Here is a 22,560-nt window from a genome sequence, read left to right as displayed (position 1 = left end):
CTCTGTCTCTCTCTGTCCCAAAAATAAATAAAAAACGTTGAAAAAAAATTAAAAAAAAATTATTTGTTTGCTAAGTTGGTTTTGTAAAGAAAAATTAACTTTGAGTTGGCAAAAATTTGAGGTAAATTTGGAGATATTAGCAAATGCTACAAAAATGTCTGGTGTCACCATTATGAAACAAACAAAACAAAACAAAACATCTTATTGTTTTGTAAAAGGATGTTTATGCCTTTTAGCCAATGAATTTTCAGTGTTTAGCATGATGTGCATGCTATTATCGAGTGACTTCCTTTCCCTCCAGCCAGTGTGTTTCTGCTGCTAACTCAAACTTAAAAATTCTGCTGTGACCTAGAAACAGAATGCCTTCAGTGTCAACTTACTTGCTTGTCGTTCGGTAAGAAACCTCCTAGTGGGTTAAAAATTCTCTAAAGTTGCTATATTGTGAAATTTAAGTAAAGAGCCAAGGCAAAAAATATAGCACTTCATCAGAATGAAATGCATGATGTTGGATGCATTCCCAAAGTTAGGGTGGTGAAAGCAGAGAGAGAGTTCCCTTCTTTATTGAAATATGAATGTTTGAGTAGAAGAATGGAAATTACTTATTTTGGGCTTGCTGATTTATCCCGGTTGCATAAAAAGGCTTCAGAAGATAGAAAGCGATTCTAAATAGTCTATCTCAGAAGTACAGTATTCTTACATTTTTAAAATGTGCTTTAGAATTGCCTTTCTTGCATATGTCTTACAAGCTGTCCTAAATTTCATATTCAAACTATTTGAGCTTCATATATCTCCTAATTCAGAAGACAGGGAGCTTACATATGACCCCTAAACTATGTTTGGGAAGTTTAGAATGGTTTGCTTTGTTCTATGTGTCTGAATTGAAAAACATCACTATAGAAAGAATAGGCAAAATGGAGAGGGAGAGAAAGGAATGGAAGGGGAAAAGACAGGGCACTGACCCATGCTTGTCCTCTTTTTATTTTAAAAGTAAAAGCATTATCTCTCACCTGAATTACTGGCATGTTCTCTTGCTCATTACCAAAGATCTATTCTCCACACATCAGTCTGAATTGTTATATTAAAATGTGTTTCAGATATTGTTTAAAATTATTTAATGGTTCCCTATTGCACTTTGAATAAACTCTCCCATGATCTCTCTTTCTCCAGTTCTTCCAGTGTCTCTCTTTAGTCTTTGCTCTGCTTTAAAAACATGTCAATACCTTTTCCACTTGACTTTCTTTTGCCAGGAAAGGGCCCTTTCAGTTCACTTCCTTTTGCCTGGAATTTTCTTCCTCCTGTTCTACACATGATTGGCTTCTCAACATTTAGATCTCAACTGAAAAATACCATTGCAGAGTGACCTTCTTTGACTAATTTATCTAATAGAGTCCTGCTTCCATCCCAACCCCAGGCAGCTCTTATAGTATGGTTTGTTCATTTATTTCTTTATAGCATTCAGCACAATGTGAATTTAAGTTCATTAATGACTTACTTTAGCCTCGTCCCCTGGGATGAGGCTGTAAGTACGTAGAAAGCAGAGTCTTTGTTTTGACCCTGTTAGATACTCTCATCAACTATCACAGCATCTAGCACTGATTCAATGCAAAACATATATTTGCTGAATAAGTGAATGAATGAAATGAAGAATTTGGCAATGACTGGAGTGCTTTGCCTTTGTGTATTTTCTTGAATAGAAAGATGGTAAATTATAAAACATTTAGAAGTTCCTCTAGAACTTTGGTGGGAAAAGTTTACATATGGCAGAGATGAGGAAGTTATATTAGGAATTTAGTTAGGGCCAAATCCTGGAGGTTTTGAATGTCATAGTACATAGTTTCTGGAATCTCTTTTGTGGTCAATGGATAGCTACTGAAGGTTTCTAAATAGTCAATGCATACTTTTGAAATGCTTCTTTATTACTAGCTATGGAAAACCATTAGTGAGTCAAAAGAGTTTCATTCACTCACCAGTGGACAGAGTAACTTCTGAATGTCAGCAGGGCATTGATTTAATCAGCATTCATTTCTTTTTCCATACAGAATGACTGCCACGTACAGTCATGCTTCTGGGCTGGCAGGAGAAAATGTTCACTTCACAGCCTGAGTTGAAATGACCCAGTGTGTCCTGAACGCATTTCTGGCCAGAATTTCTCATATCTTAGTGGGGCGGTCGGCTCCCTGAAAAGTACCATCTTGTTGTCAGATCATTCCCCTTTCCTCAGTTGCTCTTTATTCTGCAGGTTTTTTTTTTTTCTTCCTAATGTATAGAGTTACCCTCTCCTGTGGCTTATTTTATTTTGGTCTTAAAGGAGGTCCAATGTGGAGCCTTTAAGGGCAGTTTGCTTTTTCTTTGTTTCGACGATCATGCCTTAGTTGAAACCTAGTACTTACAAGGCCTTATAATAATCTCCATCCCAAAATACAGCATTATATGCAGCACACACATATTCACTTGGACTTTTCCTACCATTTCAGATGTGTATATCTAATTTCTAAAATTGAGTACAAAGATATCAAGCTTCCAGTTAAAATAATGACTTGTTTTATAGACTTTGGAAGCCAGTTCCAGTTTCCTGAACTGGTTCACAATGATTTAAAAGTCATGGCCAGGGGCGCCTGGGTGGCGCAGTCGGTTAAGCGTCCGACTTCAGCCAGGTCACGATCTCGCGGCCCGTGAGTTCGAGCCCCGCGTCAGGCTCTGGGCTGATGGCTCAGAGCTTGGAGCCTGTTTCCGATTCTGTGTCTCCCTCTCTCTCTGCCCCTCCCCCGTTCATGCTCTCTCTCTGTCCCAAAAATAAATAAACGTTGAAAAAAAAAAAAATTAAAAAAAAAAAATAAAAGTCATGGCCAGTTCATGAATAAGTTTTATGGTTAAACCTTAAGTTATCAAGTCTTTTTAAAAGTTTTCTTTTAGGGGCGCCCAGGTGGCTCAGTCAGTTGAGCGTCCGACTTTGGCCCAGGTCATGATCTCACAGTTCGTGAGTTCGTGAGTTCAAGCCCTGCGTCGGGCTCTGTGCTGACAGCTCAGAGCCTGGAGCCTGCTTCAGATTCTGTGTCTCCCTCTCTCTCTGCCCCATCCCCATTCATGCTCTGTCTCAAAAATAAATTTTTTTAATGTTTTACTTATTTTTGAGACAGAGAGAGACAGACAGAGCGTGAGCAGGGGAGGGGCAGAGAGAGCGAGACACAGAATCTGAAGCAGGCTCCAGGCTCTGAGCTGTCAGCACAGAGCCCGATGAGGGCCTCGAACTCACGGACCACAAGATCATGACCTGAGCTGAAGTCGGGTGCTCAACCGACTGAGCCACCCAGGCATCCCAGATCTTCTTAATATTTATATTGGTGAAGATGGTATTATGCTCAATACTGGCTTATAAATGGGGAAATCATCAAACAGGAAAAAACAAAAACAACAATGTGGCAAAATTTAAGAAAAAGAACCAATTTGTCAACATCAGTTTTTCAGAGCTACTGAATCATATTCAGTGTTGTTAATCAGTATTGAAGCTCTCAGTGTGAATGATGACTTCAGAAATGTTATTAAACTGACATCCTTTTAATACAGTAGAGCTTAGGAAGCACACTGACATGTAATACACTCTTTGATGTGTGTGTAAAAGATTGACTTGTTAGAAGTTCTTTTTTTCCTTTTTTTTTTTAGACATATCATAGACATCCTCTATATGTAAAGTAGGTGGAAAACAAACAAACAAAAAGAAGTCATATGACCCCTATTCTCAAAGAGCTCTACCAGAAAAAAAACGAATATACTCAGGCGCAAAGCACAGAAGAGTCTGATAAGTGCTTGTAGAGGAATAGGGATAAGATGATATTGTTGTACTTGCCTGTTGCTGGAATGTTGAGAAAGGATCTCTTAGAGAAGACAGGTTTTAGGCTTGGCCTTATGGGATTTGTTAGATTTCAGTAAGAAAAGACCAAGGACGAAGACTCTCTAAGTCAGTGGAATAGCCTGAGCCGAAGATGAAGGTAGGAAAGTAAAAATCATAAATATTTATTTATGTTCTGTCAACTCCAATGGCTTGTGCTATATAGAATCAGAGTGTGTCAGTGCTAATCTGTTTTGTTCATAATTTATAGTTTGACTCTTGACTAAAGATAGTTTCCACGAACCACAAAGACCTTACTATATTCTCGTAAATTATGTGTCCGTGGGAGCTATAGATTATATCATCATTATTGAATACATATTTATATCTTTGAAACAGATCATCTATAAATTGTATTTTTGTTTATTTATTTTTTAATTTTTGTTTTAAAATATGTATTTTTGTTTTAAATTTATTTATTCAAATTCAAGTTACTTAACATACAGTGTTGCATTGGTTTCAGGAGTCGAACCCAGGGATTCATCACTTATATATAACACCCAGTGCTCATTCCAACCGGTGCCCTCCTTAATCACATCACCCATCTAGCCCATCCTGCCACTCGCCTCCCCTCCATTAACTCTCAGTTTGTTCTCTGTATTTAAGAGTCTGTTATGGTTTGCCTCCCTCTCTGTTGTTGGTTTCTTTTTCTTTTTTTTTTTTCTTTTTTTTAAACGTTTATTTATTTTTGAAACAGAGGGAGACAGAGCGTGAGTGGGGGAGGGGAAGAGAGAGAGGGAGACACAGAATCTGAAACAGGCTCCAGGCTCTGATCTGTCAGCACAGAGCCCGACGCGGGGCTTGAACTCACAGACCGTGAGATCATGACCTGAGCCGAAGTCGGATGCTTAACTGACTGAGCCACCCAGGCGCCCCTGTTTTTTTTTTTTTTAAGGATTTTTGTGATTTATGAAGCACATTTATATACATTACACAATTAAATCCTCCCAAAATCCTATGCAGTAGAAGGTGGTATGGGGTTTTTGTCTTACAGGAGAACTTTGTTTGTCTTAAAGGAAAACTAAGGCACAAATATTTAAAATGACTTTTTCCAGGTTTACTTGACCAATAAGTGTAGCCACACCCAATTTAGAACCTACTCCTCTATATCTATATCCTCATCACTGTGTAGATGTCCATACAATTCATATTTATCTGTGTTGGTATGTGAGAAGTTGAGAAAATGTAAATTAAGAAAGAAACCACATCCCAAATTAGTGACAAGCGAAATCATTCTGTGAGTACAGAATTGAGGACAAAGGTAAAGGGGACAGGGAAAGCAGACAAGACAAGATTTGTTGGAAGGAAGGCCAATAGCTAAGAGTAGGCACATTCAAGAGGAAAAGAGATTTTACTATTATTAGACAAAATTAAGGATCTTAGGTCTTAAAATAAGGCAGTTTATGTTTTCTGTGGTTAGGACTAAGATTATCTGTCACGGAACGGCAGTAGCTGGGGACTTGGGAACTCAGTACTTCTTTTTTAGTAATATCTGTGTAGCAAGACTGTCAAAAGCAGACTCAATTGAATCTTATATGTTGTTCTGTGATTTTTTTGTGTACTTTTTAATAACAATGCATTTTCATGTCACCATACTCCAAAACAGATCAAACATAATTTGAATTTTGCCATGAAAAAGACTGCTAATGTGAATATTCACTTTTCTGTTATGGAACAAACAGATCTGTCTCTAGACATTCTCTGTGTCTAGAGCATAGGGCAAAATGTCTCAGGTTGAGTAAATTTAATCCTATTTTCTTGGAAAAAAATGCATCATTGCGTTTCATGGAGAGCAATGTATTGTGTGGTTTAGGAGAGGATTTTGTGGTGTCTATGGAGTGGTTATTAAAAATTCTTCTTTTATATTAATGAGAATCAAAGTTATATGTCTGGAATGAAATATTTCAATCAAAAAGGAGTGTGGTAGAAAGTTTTATGTGCTGTATTCAACATTTCTTATGCATTGGTTTCTACTACTCTTAGTTTTGTATTCTTCACATTCTAGAGCAGGATAACAAATTTGATGGAGTGAGAGGTATATGCATTCCCATCCTCTGGAAAGTCATAGGTTTGTTTATACTCCCATTGTCAGTTTGAAAGGCAAAAGGAACAAAAAGAAAAGAAGAGAAAAATACAAGATAAAAATGTCAAAAATATGAATTAGAGGTGGCACCACATTGGCAGCTTTCTGCGTGTTTTTTTTTTTAACGTTTTTATTTATTTTTGAAACAGAGAGAGACAGAGTATGAATGGGGGAGGGGGAGAGGGAGACGGAGACACAGAATCAAGGCAGATTCTAGGCTCTGAGCTGTCACCACAGAGCCCTACGTGGGGCTCGAACTCAAAAACCGTGAGATCATGACCTGAGCTGAAGTCAGATGTTCAACTGACTGAGCCATCCAGGTGCCCTGGCAGCTTTCTGTTTTGATCAATCATGAAACAAACAGAAGCATAAAGATTCAATTTCCCTGAAAATGCAGATGGCTCAGCAAAGAGCAGAAAAAGAATGAACTTAGAATAGAGCATGTGTATCAATTTTCACCAAAGCCCAGATTGCCACATCTCATTTTAGGAGCCCTGTTTATTACCCTCTCACTTGTCAGTATGGGGGTTGTGTATAGTGAATATGAACTAGAACCTGGCCCTGCCACTTTAGCTGTTAGTCCTTGGGCTAGTACCGAGCTGGGTTAGAAATGTTTGTCTTCATTTGGTTCTTTTTTTTTTTTTCCCTCTGTAGCTTAACCAGCTGGAAAAGGCAGTGGAAGCAGCCCACACGTTTTTTATGGCCAACCCTGAGCACATGGAAATGCAGCAGAACATCGAGAATTATAGAACAATGGCCGGTGTTGAAGTACTCCAGTTGGTAGACCGAGAAGCCAAACCACATCTGGTGAGCGCTGGGGACCATTGCCCTAATCAGAAGGTGCTCCTAAGTTTCATTTGACTCAAAGCAGATTCCTGTGCATGGGGGTTTCAGGTTGAGTCTCGGTTTCCAATACAGTGATAGTTTTATACTTTCAGAGTTCTCAGATGAAATATTGTCATTATCAGGGCTGAAAAAATTGAGAGAAAATGAAAATACCTTTAGAAAATAAGTAAGATATGATGAAAAGTAGAATGTGATATAAACATCTGTCACCCTCTCTGAACGTCAGTGCCCCCACCACCCTTTGATTTTACATATGGGAGTTGAAGCCGTGTGAATTGTTCAGGTCATACTGTGGTTTCCCAGCTCCCAGTCCAGGTGCTTTTCCATCATACCTATACTTTTAAAATTCTGATTATTTTAAAGCTATGTAATTATTCATTTAAGTGAAAGCTTACTTAAAATCACAGTAAGTTGAAGGCTTTTTTTTTTTCAACTGGAGATGTCACCATTCTCAACATGTGACCTCCAAGATAATTGAAGAATAGGGTAAGAGAAGATTTTCAGAAGCCTATTATCATCACCATCACCATCATCATTATTATTATTATTAAATTTGTCCAGCCCTGGAAAGTGGATGCGTCACAGCCACCCACATCAATCTCCCTGGCCTTTGGTGCATGGCCATAGCTACATGCAGGTGGGGTTAGAAACTATTGTCTTGCACGTGCTCAGGAAGAATATGAAATTGACTGGTGCCACGGCATTCAGCTTGCTGGTAACTCCCATCTCATTTACAATTACTTGAAGCCATGAAAGTTACCTTTTGTCTTCCAGTACAACCCTTCATTATTCTTCCACAGCACAAGAGCGTAGTGCCCCCTGCCCAAATGATCCTGAATCTGTCTAAATCCTGCTATTCAAGCACCCCAATATTTTTCTGCTTCTTTGCAGGAGAGTTACAGTGCAGGAGTTAAACATTATGAGGCTGATGACTTTGAGCTAGCTATCAAGTACTTTGAACAAGCTTTAAGAGAATATTTCAGTGAAGATACGGAGTGCAGAGCCCTGTGTGAGGGGCCTCAGAGATTCGAAGAGTATGAGTACTTAGGGTACAAAGCTGGCCTCTATGAAGCCATTGCAGGTAAAGCTTACTTTTCCCTTTATTTATTTCCTGATTATAGGAAATACTACATGCAATCTGTAAACTATTCTAATAATACAGAAGTATATGTTGCAAAAAATGGAAGATATATTTAGCCCATCTTATCTCCAATAAATAAATCTACCTAGTTTAAATGTTGTTGACTATGGTCCCAAACTTTTTCAGATGCATATGTAAATGTTTATGTATTTATCGATAATTATTAGTTCATTTTTTATAAAAATAAGACAATACTATGGGTACTGATTTTCAGCATATTTGTTTTTTTTTTGTTTTATTTTATGCTTAACAATGTAGGTGGACTTCTTCTCATGTAAGTACATGTAGATCTACCTTGTTGTATTTAATGGCTGTTTAATGTTCCAATATATGTGGAAAGCATAATTGACTGGTTCATTTACTGATGAATATTAAGGACGTTGAAGGCTTTCATTATTGTAAACAGCGTATTAGTGAATACTTTTGTGTAGTTTTCTTCAATTAATTAAAAGAGCATTTCATTATATATGAAAATTTAATATATTACCAAGTGGCTTTTAAAATAGGTAATATGAATTATAATTGGGGAGATTGGCTAGTTAACCATTTATGATGGGAAGCATATGCAAAAACACAAAAATAAATTCTATTTATGTTAATGTAAGTATGAAAATAAAGCTATTTGAACAAAATGCAGAAGAATATTTTTATAATGGAAGGAGAAGAAAACCACTTCTCAGCATGACAAAAGACAAGAAATATGAAAAGACAGACTTTACATAAGATTTATAATACAAGAGATACAATAAATTAAGCTGAATTACAAATACAAGGGGAAAAAGTTGCAAAATATTTAGAGGCAAATAGTTAATATTCATAATATTTGAGTAAAACCTGTAAATTATTAGTAGTAATGGTAATTTATTTCTGATTTTTTGACAGTCATAATAATAAGCAACATTTATATAGCAGTTACAATATAGAAAGCATTTTACATATTTATATATCTTTTAATCCTCTAAACAACTTCTTGTAGGTGTCTGAGGAATTTATACCTCATAGCAATGTGATTATGGTGAAGCTAGAAATCTGGGGTGGCTGGGTTCAGCGGGTGGTTCAGCGGGTTAAGCATCTGACCTTGATTTCTGCTCAGGTCATGATCTCATGGTTCATAGGATCAAGTCCCAAGTCAGGCTCTGCACTGACAATATGGAGCCTGCTTGGGATTCTCTCTCTCTCTCTCTCTCTCTCTCTTTCTCTCTGCCTCTCCCTTGCTTGTGCATGCTCTCTCTCTCTCCCTTTCTCTCTCTCTCTCAAAATAAATAAATAAATGTTAACAACAAAAAAGGTGAAGTTGGGAATCAAACCTAGGCTTATCTTACTCTAGAACTCATATGTTTTAGGTCTACATAATTGAAAAATGGGCAAAGGATAACTTATTCAATAATAAGTGTTTAACAAATATCTGTTGAGTGCATATTGTGTTCCAAGTTATAAATATATAAAAGTAGGCAGACGGAACAGTCTTCTTAAAAAATGAAAGTATGTTCACAGAACCCCCCTGCCAAAGACTCCCATTGTACTTGAAATAAAATCCGAAACCTTTAATAAGGACATTCATCCTTATTGTTGTGCACTTGTGTATATTTTCATCCTTTCTCTTTTTCTGTCTTTGATCCACTCCTAGGTTCATTTTCACTCACAGACTTTGAAACTTGTTGTTTTCCTCTATTACTTGCCTAATGTTCTGTATTGTTAATTGCTTGGTCCTCAGCACCTAAGTATACTGACTGGCAGATAGTAGGTGCTTAGTAAATATTTTTAAACCAATGAGTGGAAGGGAAAAAGTGGGGAAGGAGTGAAGGAAAGAAGGAAGGAAGGAAGGAAGGAAGGAAGGGAGGGAGGGAGGGAAAAAGGAAGGGAGGGAGAAAAGAAGGAAATGACCTTTCCATCTTCACAGTGCAGATTAAAAGGGTTATTCATACTCTATGTTTTGAACATGTAGGTCATAAATTGTTAAGGTCTTTGAGAGGGACATTTAGGAAACATCTTTTAAAATTCAGATTAAGAAGTAGACTGAAAATCGGGGTGCCTGGGTGGCTCAGTTGGTTAAGCGTCTGACTTCAGCTCAGGTTGTGATCTCCTGATTCCTGAGTTCAAGCCCTGTATCTAGCTCTGTGCTGACAGCCCAGACCCTGGAGTCTGCTTCAGATTCTGTGTCTCCCTCTCTCTCTGCCCTCCATACTTGTGCGCTCTCTGTCTCTCTCTCTCTCTCTCTCTCTCTCTCTCTCTCAAAAATAAGTAAACATTAAAAAAAGTGAAAGAAAAAAAGAAGTACACTGGAAATCAATTTGTTGGATGAACTCTTTGCCTCATTATCAGTTACTCAAAACCCAACTCAATTCACCTAAAATCATCAAAAATATCTGAATTACTGAGGATTTTTTTCCCCAAAGGTTTTGTTTTGCTAGGCCTCTGGCAGAGTCATCTGCCTACATTTTTGTGAGCACTGTTCATTTGGTTTTTTTTTTTGGTTTTTTTTTTTTTTTTGGTTTTTTTTCATATGGAGATGAACTTTATTAGTTATCAGACTTGATTCTACCTTTGGTATGTTATGCATGGTGTCAGGCCAATGTTTTCAAGTTCAAATTTCAGTTATAAGGATGCAGTTCAAAGCTTAAACACAGAGTTCCTAAGCAAAAATTCCAGAATGGGCTTTCTTATATTTCAGTTGCCAACTTTTTCCAAGTTCTCTTCCTCTTCTTCACTCCTGGACTCTACTCTTGGAATCAGTCTCCTCTTGGGGCCATTGGACTGTCCCATTTAGCACCTGGGGCCTCAAGCCAACCTTTCTCCTGTTTGTCCCTGTGCTTCCAGTGGCCCCAGCTCTCAGAGAGACAAGCATTAGGTGTGAAACCTGGGAGTCACCTATGCATGTGGAGTGTAGCACTTTATTTTGTTTGAACACAAGCCATGTACATACAGACTAATTTTTTCACTTCCCCAAAATTGCTAGGCCCCACCTACATCCTAGGCACTGCTTAGTGGAGTCCCCTGGATGCCACCAACACTACCTGTCAATATGGGGGACTGCAGTGATTGTTTTCAAATATTGAACCAGGCTCTCATCCTAGAATAAATCCCTCTTGGTCATGGTGTATAATTCTTTTTATATACTGCCGAATTCTATTTCCTAACATTTTGTTAAGGGTTTTTGTATCTATATTTTTGATACTGGTCTATAGTTTGTTTACTCTCTCTCGCTTGCTTGCTTGCTACTGTCTTTGTCTGGTTTTGATGTTACATTCATAAAGTGAATCAGGAAGCATTCCCTCTATATTCTGGAAGACATTGTGCAGATTTGGTGTTCTTTATATGTTTTCTAGAATTCTCCAGTGAAACCATCTGAATGCTGGAGATTTTTTTTGATAGGTTTCTAAACTATAAATTCAAATTTTATAAATAGTTTTAGAGCTACTCGACTTAATGTTATTTGGTATGGGTTGAGTTTTGGTAGTTTGTGGCTTTAGAGGAATTGGCCTGTTTTGTCTCAGAGACAAAGGTAGAGACTGAGCTAACATCTGATGGCAGAGCCCTCCCATCTCTTCTTAGCCCCTGAAGCTGACCTTCCTTTGCCTCTAGGTTCACTCATATCCTTCAATCTCCTGCCCTCAGCATTTCCTTTCTTTCTTTTTTTTTTTTTTTATGAAATTTATTGACAAATTGGTTTCCATACAACACCTAGGAGCACTGTTCATTTGAATGTCAGTTTTATATGTGTTTCACATTTCAATTGTTGGAAATCCTTTTCCTTTATTATAGTTTATTATAGTAGTGTAAGGAGGATATGTATCCTGTCTCCACCCCCACAATGTCCTCTACACCTGCCTCCATTAATAGCTACTGAAGAGGTCTCACAAATGTCCTGCATCTGATCTAGGAAAATTAACTAACTGATACTTACAGAAAAACATTTAATGATTTGCTCGAGGTCATCATAAAATGTTGGTTGCTGGAAAAAAATAGAGATCTCCTAATGTAGGCTCTTAATGCTTACTACACCTATCACCAACATTACCCCCACTTCCAGTAAAGACAAGTGATTTAAAAAGGCATGGTTCCTAAAACTCAATCAAATATTGTATATTACAGAAATATGGTAAGTCTTTTAGGAAATTCGATGCATATCCAATTTGTTATGAGAAGGAAATTTTAAAAAGTATTCCCACACAAGTGACTTAGGTCTCAAACTTATTAAAACATAATAATTGTATAATAACATGTGATATAAAAAGGAGAAAATAAATACAACTAATAAAATACAGCATAGCTGTATGTAAATTCTTGCCTGCTTCAAAACTGTTCTAAATTAAGACTGAAACTGGCTTTTAAAATACAGAATGTATTTAGGAAGTCAGAATATTTGAATTTTTAGAGTTAGAAGAACTTTAAAAATTGGAGAAAAATACAAATGGCTTCTCAATGCAGTTGTTTATGACTGTGCTTGTTGAAACTCGAAAGAATATCCTTGCATCACTCTCATTTTGTTGCTATTTATATCTTACATTGAAAAATACCTCCATTCAGATTTGGAGTTCTTGTTGGGTGTGTTTTCCACCTCTCCCTTTTGCTTGTCATTGGGAATTAGGAGGAGTGGGTATTAAAAGGTAAGAGACATGCCAATGGCCAAGTAACTAAGAACAAAACAGTTGAAGGTTGTTTGTTGTTTTCCTAAGAAATAAAACAACTATTTATTGGATTTTTATATAGCTATTTATTTATAAGATGCTAAACAAATAGAACTCATTCTTTCCCTCCCAGCCTCCAACTGTAGTTAAGAACCAGTGGGCTGTAGGGATTCTGTTTGCTGTGCCACGTTGGGTTGAGTTAGCCAGACTGTGCAAAAACTGGTGCATTTTCCTACAGACCAGAAAACACCCTTTTTGTTGTGTTCTGAGGTCCCTCTTCAAGTCATCAAGATACAAGCCAAACTCCACCCAACAGAGAACCTTTTTGAAAGGAGATATTTGTGGTAATAAAATATAAAGTCATAATGTCAGAAGGTTTTATCGTCATTCTCATGAGAATCTGCTCTGCACAAGCATGAATAAACTCTCTTCTATCTGGAAAAGATTGTCTCCATCTTCATTGCAAAAATAATTGGGGCAAAATGTAGGAAATGTTTGCTTCTCTGGGACATTAGCCACTTGTGTTTCCTCAGCTCATGCTTGGATGAGATAGAGCCTAGAGCTAGAGGGAGTGTGACAACGTCTACACTGGAGAATCCTATTTGTAAGTGAGAAGGATGGGAGCAAATAAAGGGGAACAAAGAGTCAGAGTGTGTATCCAAATTCTTTAGTTTTCCTCCTTATCCTATTTTACCAGTCCCTATAGTATTAGAATTTCCAATGTTGAAGTGATAGAGCCTTTTGTAAGTGAGTGGAATAGGTTCCTGACTAATAGATGTAAATTATATATATATATATATATATATATATATATATATATATATTCTATTTCCCCTTTAGGAAAAGTTCTTGGAAATGTTAAGGAGAAAAAGCATCTTTGCTTCTCTTCTGTACACAAACTGTGTGGCAATTACTTCCTCTCAACTGTTCCTTAGCATGACCAGGATCTGAACATCCGATCTCCACCCAGAACACTTCAGGCCAGCCAGTATCCAAAGAGAGGCCTCAGAGTTATTAAACAGGAAAGATACATCAGCAGCAGGGCATGGGTGGGGTGAGATGGCCTGTGTCACTCTCAGGAGATGTAGAAAAAAGATACACGGAAGGGGAGAGTGCAGTACAGAGAAAAGATCAGGGTCAAGAAGATTTGGAATCTACTATTAGTTACTTTAGTGATCACTGATCAGGAGGCCTTGGCAAGTCACTTACTTCCTTGGTGAAAACGATTTCTGCTCATAAAATGAAGATAATAATGAGGTCACTCTAGCAGTGTGGTGAGGTGAGGAATGCCCTATTATTAACTGTGGCTCTGACCTTGAAGTCTGGACACTCTGGCAGACAGGAGGGACCCACCTCTTTCTCTTGTCTTCCAGATCACTATATGCAGGTGCTGGTTTGTCAGCACGAATGTGTCAGGGAGCTTGCCACCCGCCCTGGCCGCCTCTCACCAATTGAGAACTTTCTTCCCCTGCATTATGACTACCTACAGTTTGCCTACTATCGAGGTAAAGCATGGACTATCCTGAAGACCTTTGAGGGAGGGGTGTTGCTCACCATTACAAACATTGCATTTTCTTCTGTATTTCTCAGTTTACCATTGAGGCAGTGGGGATTAATATGTTTTTGCTCTCAACTCACATCACTGCAGCTCAGGCCAATGAGAGCAGGTGAAACCACAAGTGGGCAAATGCTGTGATAATGCCCTGCAAGTTATACTAGGCTGACACTTTACATGATTTTTAAATTGAATTTTTCTACTTAATTTTAATTTATTGGAGCGCCTGGGTGGCTCAGTCAGTTAAGCGTCCAACTCTTGATTTCCTCGCAAGTCATGATCTCACAGTTCTTGAGATCAGGCCCTGCATTGGGCCCTGCTCTGACTGTGTGGAGCCTGCTCGGGATTCTCTCTGACCCTCCCCCACTTGCACTTCTCTCAAAATAAATAAATAAACTTAAAAAAAGTCATATATTCATAGGTCCAAAGACTAAATATCATAAAAGCCTCCTTCTCTTCCTTTTTCCTGGAACCCAATTTCATGCCCTATGACCCAGTTTCTGATTTATCTCTTTGAAATACACATACACACACACACACACACACACCAACTTATTTCCCCCTCTTATACATAGAAGGTAGCACATTATTTATACTGTTATTTACGATGTTTTCTTCACTGAATAATATATATTGGTGGTGTCTGGCCGGCTCAGTCAGTGGAACATGTGACTCTTGATCTTGGGGTTGTAGGTCTGAGCCCTCTACATTGGCTGTAGAGATTATTTAAACATAAAATTAAAAAAAAAAATATATATATATATATATATACACACACACATATATATATATACACACCAGATTTTAAAGCTTTTTAGTAAGTTGGGCCTATGAAATTGCCATTTGCTTAAGTCAAAAATGGTCAAATTTTGGCAATATTATATGGTTTGACCTAATTGTGTCAGTACATGGAGATCTTCCTCACTCATTTTTCTTTATAGCAGCATATCATTGTCCTATAATTTATTTTATGTGTCTCCTTATTCATGGGCATTGTTTTGTTTGTTACAGCTTTCTATTTCAATCAAGGATCAAATGAATAACATTTTATGTAAGTTATTTCACATTCACACATAAATATATATAAAGGACAAATTTCTAGCAGTATAATTGCTGTGTTGAATGGTTTATTCATTTAAAATTTTGATAGATGTTGCCACATTTTCTTCCATATGGAGTACATTTTTCATTGCCCATCAATAGAATATACTGGGGAAATTTTAGATATTTCACCAATCCATTAGGTGAAATTTTTTTTTATCTCAAATTAGTTTTAATTTCTATGTATCTAATTGAGAAAGAGAGACTGAGCATCTTTCCTTATGTTTAAAAGCAATCAATAGACTTATGGTTGCTGAAATTGGTTTTAGATATCATGTTGTCAAACTCAGTACAAACACAGAATTAACTCCCAAAAATTCTGCTCTGTTTATCTCTATTAAATGATATAAGTTGTAGCAAACATCTTCAGGTGGAAACTTTTAATAATTGATTCAAAACATCTAGCACCAAAGCAGACCAAAGATAGTACCTTTTAAACACCTGAAATCATGTCTTTCCTTTTGTCTGTGGCTATTTTTTTTTTTTTGAAATATAATTAACATATGGTGTTACATTAGTTTCAGGCATACAACGATTCTGTGCATTACTCAGGGCTCATCATGATAAGTGTAGTCACCATCTGTCACCAAACAACATTATTACAATCTTATTGACTGTATTTGCTGTGCTGTACGTTTCAAGTCTGTGATTTATTTATCGTATACCTGGAAGTTTGTACCTTTTAATCCTCTTTATTTGTTCCTCCCATCCCCCTCCTCACCTCCCCTCTGACAACCATCAGTTTGTTGTCTGTATTTGAGAATCTGTTTTAATTGGTGACTATTTTTGTGTGTGCTCTCCAGCGTTACCTTGTCTTCCCTCTTATTCATGTTGAATGCTGACCTCTAACAGTTTCTAGATTTCTTAAAAATCCTCTAGATGGACGTAGGCTAACTCTAATGCTGCAGCTCTCTGGCGTTTCAGTTGGCGAATATGTGAAAGCCTTGGAGTGTGCTAAAGCTTATCTTCTCCTCCATCCGGATGATGAGGATGTATTAGACAATGTGGATTACTATGAGAGCCTGCTAGATGACAGCAGTGACCCAGCATCCATTGAGGCCAGAGAGGTGAGACCAATGTCCTGAGAGGAAACTGCATTCTGTGAGAGGCACTGGGCAGAACTGGTAAAAATGTAGCACCGCTCTTAAAGCTATCTAGCAATTCAGTAAGTGTTGTAGAATCCAGTTCTTTTGTACTTTGCTTATTAATGCCAGGAGCATATTTTTCTCATATGTGATAGCTTGTGAAAATCTGTTGAGATGGAGACTTTTTTTTTGTAGCTGTGCATATTTTTTTAGCTCATATGTCACTGTCTAATGAAAAATATTTCCACTTGAACATTTATCATATTTCTTAACTGTTATTTAAATATAAACTTTTCTTTCATTTTTTTTTCCCTCTAGGATTTGGCAATGTTTGTGAAGCGTCATAAACTGGAATCGGAACTAATAAAATCAGCTGCAGAGGGTCTGGGATTTTCATACACAGAGCCAGTAAGAGCAAAGAGGAAAAAGAAAATGTTTTCTTTAGAGAACTATTTGAGGGACTTCTTATTTATGATTTTATTTCCCAGCTTCAATTACTGAAAATTCTAATCTCTTGCCTTACATTAACAAAACCCAGGGAGTTGGGGGGGGATGTTTATTCAATGTGTATGCTAAATGTTAAAAGACTTTAATAGATCTCCATAGCACTGAGACTCAAAGTCAAAAGCAAACTTTTCTGGGGAGAAGTGTTTTGTACCTGATGGTTTTATTTATTGAACTCTGGATGCAACATTTTGTATTTCTCTTATACATTTTAACCATTAAAAGACTTCAATCCCTGCTGAAGAACAAAATCCATCTCCATTGTACTATTCATTGTGCTGACTTTCCTCCACTTGTCCGTGTTCACTTCCGGTCATTCTGCATGTGAAGACACGCTTTTTGCAGAACCGGCACTGTGGTACAGAGAGATCTCTGTTCTGATTTCTATTTAAGGTTTCATAAGCAATTTCTACATGTTTATACCTTTTTAAATCATTTTTAGCTGCATATGTGGAATTGACATGCAATGAATGACGATTTTCTTGAGACTGAGCGTTTGTTTTGTTTCTGACTTTTTTCCTACCATATTTAATGCAGGAAGCATTTTTCTCTGTATTGAACTATGAATAAATTCCCAGGAGTGGGATTATTCTGCCATCAAAGGATATGAGAAGTTTTAAAGTTGTTGAAATTGCTTTTCTAAGAGAGTTTTCTCATACCTTCATTGGTCCTAGCAATTCATAAAAGTACCAGTTTACTGTGGTGCGTAGGTGGCTCAGTCAGTTGAGCATCGACTCTTGATTTTGGCTCAGGTCATGATCCCAGGGTTGTGGGATCAATCCCCTTGTTGGGCTCCACACTTAACATGTAGCCTGCTTAAGATTCTCCCTCTCTCTCTTTCTCTCTCTCTTCCTCATTCTCTCTCTTTCTCTCCCTCTGCCTCTCTCTCCCTCTTGTGTTCTATCTCTCTCAATTTTTTTTTAAGTATTAGTTTACTACAAACATCTCAGCAATGGGAAATAACATTTTAAAATCATTCATATTTCTTAGGTACAAAATGGTATATCATTGTTGTTTTAACTTGTATTCCTTTGATGACCAGCAAAAATAAATTTTTCACATATTATTATTAATTACTTTTCTTCTGATTTGAATTATCTGGGCATACCTGTTTTTTATTTGCTTACCTGTTGGTTAACTACGTATAAGTTCTTTATATAATGTACATTATCATATGTTTATAAAAAGCACTATTATGGGCTCTGTGCTGACAGATCAGAGCCTGGAGCCCACTTCAGATTCTGTGTGCCCCTCTGTCTGCCCCTCCCCCACTCACACTCTGTCTCTTGCATTGTCTCAAAAATAAATAAACATTAAAAAAAATTTTAAAGCACTATTAGTAATATATCCTATTTGTAACATATTTTTTTCATTTCTGTCTTTGTTATGTCATTTTTTACTGGCACATTAAAAAAATTAGGATAATTTAAGGTATATAATAAACATTTTTCTTATTTTGAGAGAGTAAGAGAATAAGAACAAGTCGGAGAAGGGCAGAGCGAGAGGGAGAGAGAGGAAGAGACAATCTCAAGCAGGTTCTGCACGCTGTCAGTGCAGAGCCCGACATGGGACTCGATCTCAGGAGCCATGAGATCATGACCTGAGCCTACTTCAAGAGCCCAGCACTTAACCGACTGAGCCACTCAGGCACCCCTCTAATAAACATTTTTAACATGCTTATAACCAGCCCTACTTACTATTTTCTTAAAATTTCATTCTCCCAAGAGACTTCAGAAAAAGTCACTTTATGATCCTACACAGATGATTAATCAAGCTGTACATTTTTGTGTGTTTGTTTTGTTCAAAAAACATAAGGGAGTTGGACTAAATGATCATGTAATTGTCTTCCTGACACCAAATTCCAAATAATTTCTTGGACAAAAAATATAAATACTTAGGCTAATTCCATGCTACTTTGAAAAATCCATTTGTGCAGCATATTGTCTTTGCCAAAATAGCATCAACTTTAGCTGTTTTTTTTTTATTATTAATCTGTTTAAGTTATTTACTGGATCTTTATACAGTGTGCAAGTTTCCCAATGATTTAGGTCTTTTGAGTGTTTTAAGTGTATATTTTATTTTTGTGAGTTATGTTTTAGTGATAAAGCTACTGAAGTGGTTTTTATGTTTGTTTCTTTGTTTTTAACTTAAAACAGAATTATTGGATCCGATATGGAGGACGACAGGATGAGAATCGGTGAGTTCTTCATTCAGAACACAATCTGTTTATTTTTGATGAGGAGAAACACTTAGATTCATACTCAGTATAAGGACCTTGTCTCTATGGAATAGGCAAAAATACATAATTAAAAGATTCCACACTGGGAATTAGTTCCTCAGCCTTCTGGTCCCAGCTCTTCCTGTACTTCTGTGTGACCTTGAGTGATTTATCTTCCTTCCCAGTCTTGTGTTTTTCCTCCAGTTTAAGGGGTTGGAGCAGGTCATTCCTGAAGGCGAAATATTCTGTGATTCTAAATCAGAGAAAATTGGATGCTATTTGTGATTTATTAACAGAATTGAGCTTAATTTTTTTCTTGTTAATGCTGAATTGTCTTACTGCATTTGAAAGCAAGAAGCTCAAAGAGTTTCACTGCAAGCTAAAATATTAGGTGGAGCTAATCTTACCAGAAGTGAAGGGACCTCGTTTTTCTAAATGATAGAAGTGAAAAGTCAATGTATATGTTATGAACAGTTCAAGGAATCCTAGAACGTTGGAGTTACGTGTTTGAGATGACATGGTCTATCCTATTCATTTCCAAATTCAGAAACTGAGGTTCTGACAAGGCAAAGGACTCTCTCAGAGTGTCACTGCAAGGGGCTGGCAGATTGAGATCTTCCTATTCAAAATTCTGTGGTCTTTCACTAGGCTTCAAGGCCTCAACCTCTGGGTGGCCTAAATTATCAGAAGATACCTAAGAGTGCACCTGCGTATTTGGGTTTATTCAATCCATGAATATTGAAAGGACATCATTGCTATGATCTGGATGTTTGCCAAGTTTAAAACTTGTGTCTTCTTTCTTGGAATAGTCGAGAATCACTACACTAGGTCTCGGTTTATTTCTATTCATTCATTGTTCAGTGATGCACTCTGCTCCAGACAAAAATAAAACACTCTGAACATTACAAAGATTCACACGATAATTCTTTTCTCTCTGTTGAGACTTAATGTCTAATCCCAAGGGGCTAAAGTTATGGATACAATTAACTGTAAAAAAAAAAAAAGGTGCTAAGGAGATTTAGAGAAGTGAAATAGAGCACAGTCTTTGAGGAAATAGAGGTCTTCATGGAGGCAGTGGCAGTTAATTTGATCCTGAAAAACAGGTGGACTTGTGCAAAACAAAAATACACAATATGGAGTCACAGACTACCTGAGTAAGGTGGCTTTTGTCTTTGAGCATCTTTATGCAGTGAGAAATTCAATTCCAACTGTTTTTAACGGCAGGGTCCCTTCAGGAGTGAACGTGGAGGGGGCAGAAGTTCATGGATTGTCAATGGGGAAAAAATCATCACCCAAGATAGATCGAGACTTAAGAGAGGGTAAGTATCTGTGCACTTTTACTTACAGCAGGAGGGAAAGGAGATGAGACTTGGCTAGTTCTTACTAAAATTAAGGAAGAGCCCACTTTTTCCGGAAAGTAACGAGTTAGGACTAAGCTAGGACATTTATAAAATTCTGAAAGCAAGCCTTAAAAACAAGACTGTCTCAGATTTGCGTATCATTGCCTTTGGTTTTCAATATAAGTGCTTCCAAGGTCACTCCCTCATCTGTTTCCCGCAGGAATCCTGTGAGCTGGGCAGGGATTGAATGATCATTGGGACCCTCGGTTAAGTACCTGAGGCTTGGACTGTTCCCAGGGCTTCCTGCTGTTGTGCAGGGAGTGAGTGCTAGATAGTGCAGAATAGACTGCATCAGGGGAACTTGAAGAGGCAGGTCATATAGATATACAAGAGTTAACCTAAGATGCCTGAGGCACATATGCTTGAGCAGGGCTCTGAGTGATAAGTAGATTCTAGTGAATTGACAGAGGTGTGGAGGGGGCCGTTCAGCTGGAGAAAACAAGTGGAACAAAGGCACAGAGATAGAGCAGAACATCATATGCCTATTTATATCAGTTCAAAATTAGTGCAAACATATATAGAGTGTTGTCAAAAGTAGTTTATAAATGGAGCTAAACACTGTTATAATAATAAGTTATTGGTCCCAGTGATGGTACTCAGTTGTGACCCTTAACAATTATTATGATAGCTATCTATTTTAGAATTTTTCAAGCAAATTTACCCACCGTTTGTTTGAATACTGAAAGCATCTCATGTGAGACAAGTGTCCTCACTTCACAGGCAAGAAAAGGCTCACAGAGCCTTGAGGCTCACAGAGATACAGTGACTCGCCTGGTGTCTCAACAGCTCTTAACAGGTTGAGGAGGCATTTGAACCCAGGCATTTGAACCCAAAGCCCATTTTCCCTTCCTTACCTGGAGATGGAACATAGAAGTGTCTAGATATCCAAAGTGTATCCTTTATTGATTAAATACGTGCACGATAAGAAGGCTTCAAAAACCTGCATTGAGAAGTACAGTTCTCCTTTCCCCAACCAGAGAGTATGTCAGCACATTCCTCTAGCTGATTTGAAAATTTCTGGCTCTCTCTAGCTCTCACATTTCCCAGCCCTTTCCTTCCTTAGCTTCCAAGTCAGTTTGAGGCAGTAAACAGGATAATATGCTCATCTAATCTGACCTGGACCTCAGTTTGCAGCCACAAAGCCCGAGCTGTTTTACAAATGCCAGAGAATTTCATGGTCAGCCAGAGTTCACATTGCTTTTTAAGCTGAGAAATCACCCAGGAAGTACATGCCAATAAGCCAGCACTTTGCTGTGGATGTTTGGGAACCTCCAGGATAGTTGCCAAACTTCAAAGCATTTTTTTCTGGCTACCAGGGACTCTGATGTCCAGAACCTGACTAGGAAGGCTGGTATAAAGAGTAGAGTGGGAGACTGTAAAGGATGGAGAGAGACCGTGATTGGCTGGGCTACCAAATTCTGTCCTTTCTCTAGAATTTGCTTAGTTGAACGGACTACCGCTTCTTATGATGTTCTCTGGGAAACCACTGGAAAGCCTTCTGTGTAATCACTGGAGATCTAAATAGTTTCTAAATCAGTGGTAGTGGTAGACAGAGGCAAGGCAAAGTTCCCAACCAGAAAACACTTACATATCTTAGTCTGGCTGAAAGATGTCAGGGAGGCGAGAAAGGATGCATGCTTCACCGTGTAGAATACGTTTCAGCTTTTCTCATCGTCCACAAAGCCCTCGTCATCTACTCTGGTTACCTAACAGTTTTTAGTAGTATTCCAACTGGATGGCTGTTAAGCACTGCAGGAGTGACCCAGGACGACATCCCAGAGTGACACCACTCCATGGAACGTGCCTCTCCTCTCACTAAAACCATCTGTCACTTACCCATTCTCCTTTCAATACCAGTCTCCAAAGGTCTTGCTCCATAATAATCCCAGTCAGTATAGTAGAAATAACACTGAACTTGGAATCAGGAGTCCCACTTTCCAGGATCAACTAGTCTGATGTGCTGTGCTGTGATGGATGACTAAAGACTTGGTGTCTCTGGGCTGTATGACCCTTGGCTGTGAAAGAAGCCTTGCAACATTTTGCAGAAGACCAGTGTGAAAAGTCTTTTGTAAACCGTAAAGGGCTATGCTCATATAAGGGCTTGTTACTCAGC

General features: G+C 37.9%; 1 protein-coding gene and 1 long non-coding RNA gene across 2 annotated transcripts in view; one reads left to right on the top strand and one right to left on the bottom strand.

Moving 5' to 3' along the window:
- Positions 1-21,582, bottom strand: part of LOC125175132 (uncharacterized) — a 34,160-nt gene extending 12,578 nt beyond the window's left edge. Inside the window, exon 1 of the long non-coding RNA XR_007155663.1 lies at positions 21,302-21,582. This is a non-coding gene — a long non-coding RNA (uncharacterized LOC125175132). The remainder of the gene's footprint in view (positions 1-21,301) is intronic.
- P3H2 (prolyl 3-hydroxylase 2) overlaps positions 1-22,560 on the top strand; it is a 150,637-nt gene that overhangs the window by 109,243 nt on the left and 18,834 nt on the right. The window contains exons 2-8 of the mRNA XM_047875443.1: positions 6,624-6,776; positions 7,707-7,896; positions 13,958-14,089; positions 16,165-16,307; positions 16,644-16,733; positions 18,986-19,026; positions 20,272-20,366. Coding sequence (XP_047731399.1) covers positions 6,624-6,776; positions 7,707-7,896; positions 13,958-14,089; positions 16,165-16,307; positions 16,644-16,733; positions 18,986-19,026; positions 20,272-20,366 — 844 coding nt within the window. The remainder of the gene's footprint in view (positions 1-6,623; positions 6,777-7,706; positions 7,897-13,957; positions 14,090-16,164; positions 16,308-16,643; positions 16,734-18,985; positions 19,027-20,271; positions 20,367-22,560) is intronic.

Source organism: Prionailurus viverrinus, chromosome C2 (assembly GCF_022837055.1).
Source record: "Prionailurus viverrinus isolate Anna chromosome C2, UM_Priviv_1.0, whole genome shotgun sequence".
NCBI lineage: Eukaryota > Metazoa > Chordata > Mammalia > Carnivora > Felidae > Prionailurus > Prionailurus viverrinus.
The sequence above is the reverse complement of the archived record's forward strand: the minus strand, read 5'-3'. Positions and strand labels throughout refer to the sequence as shown.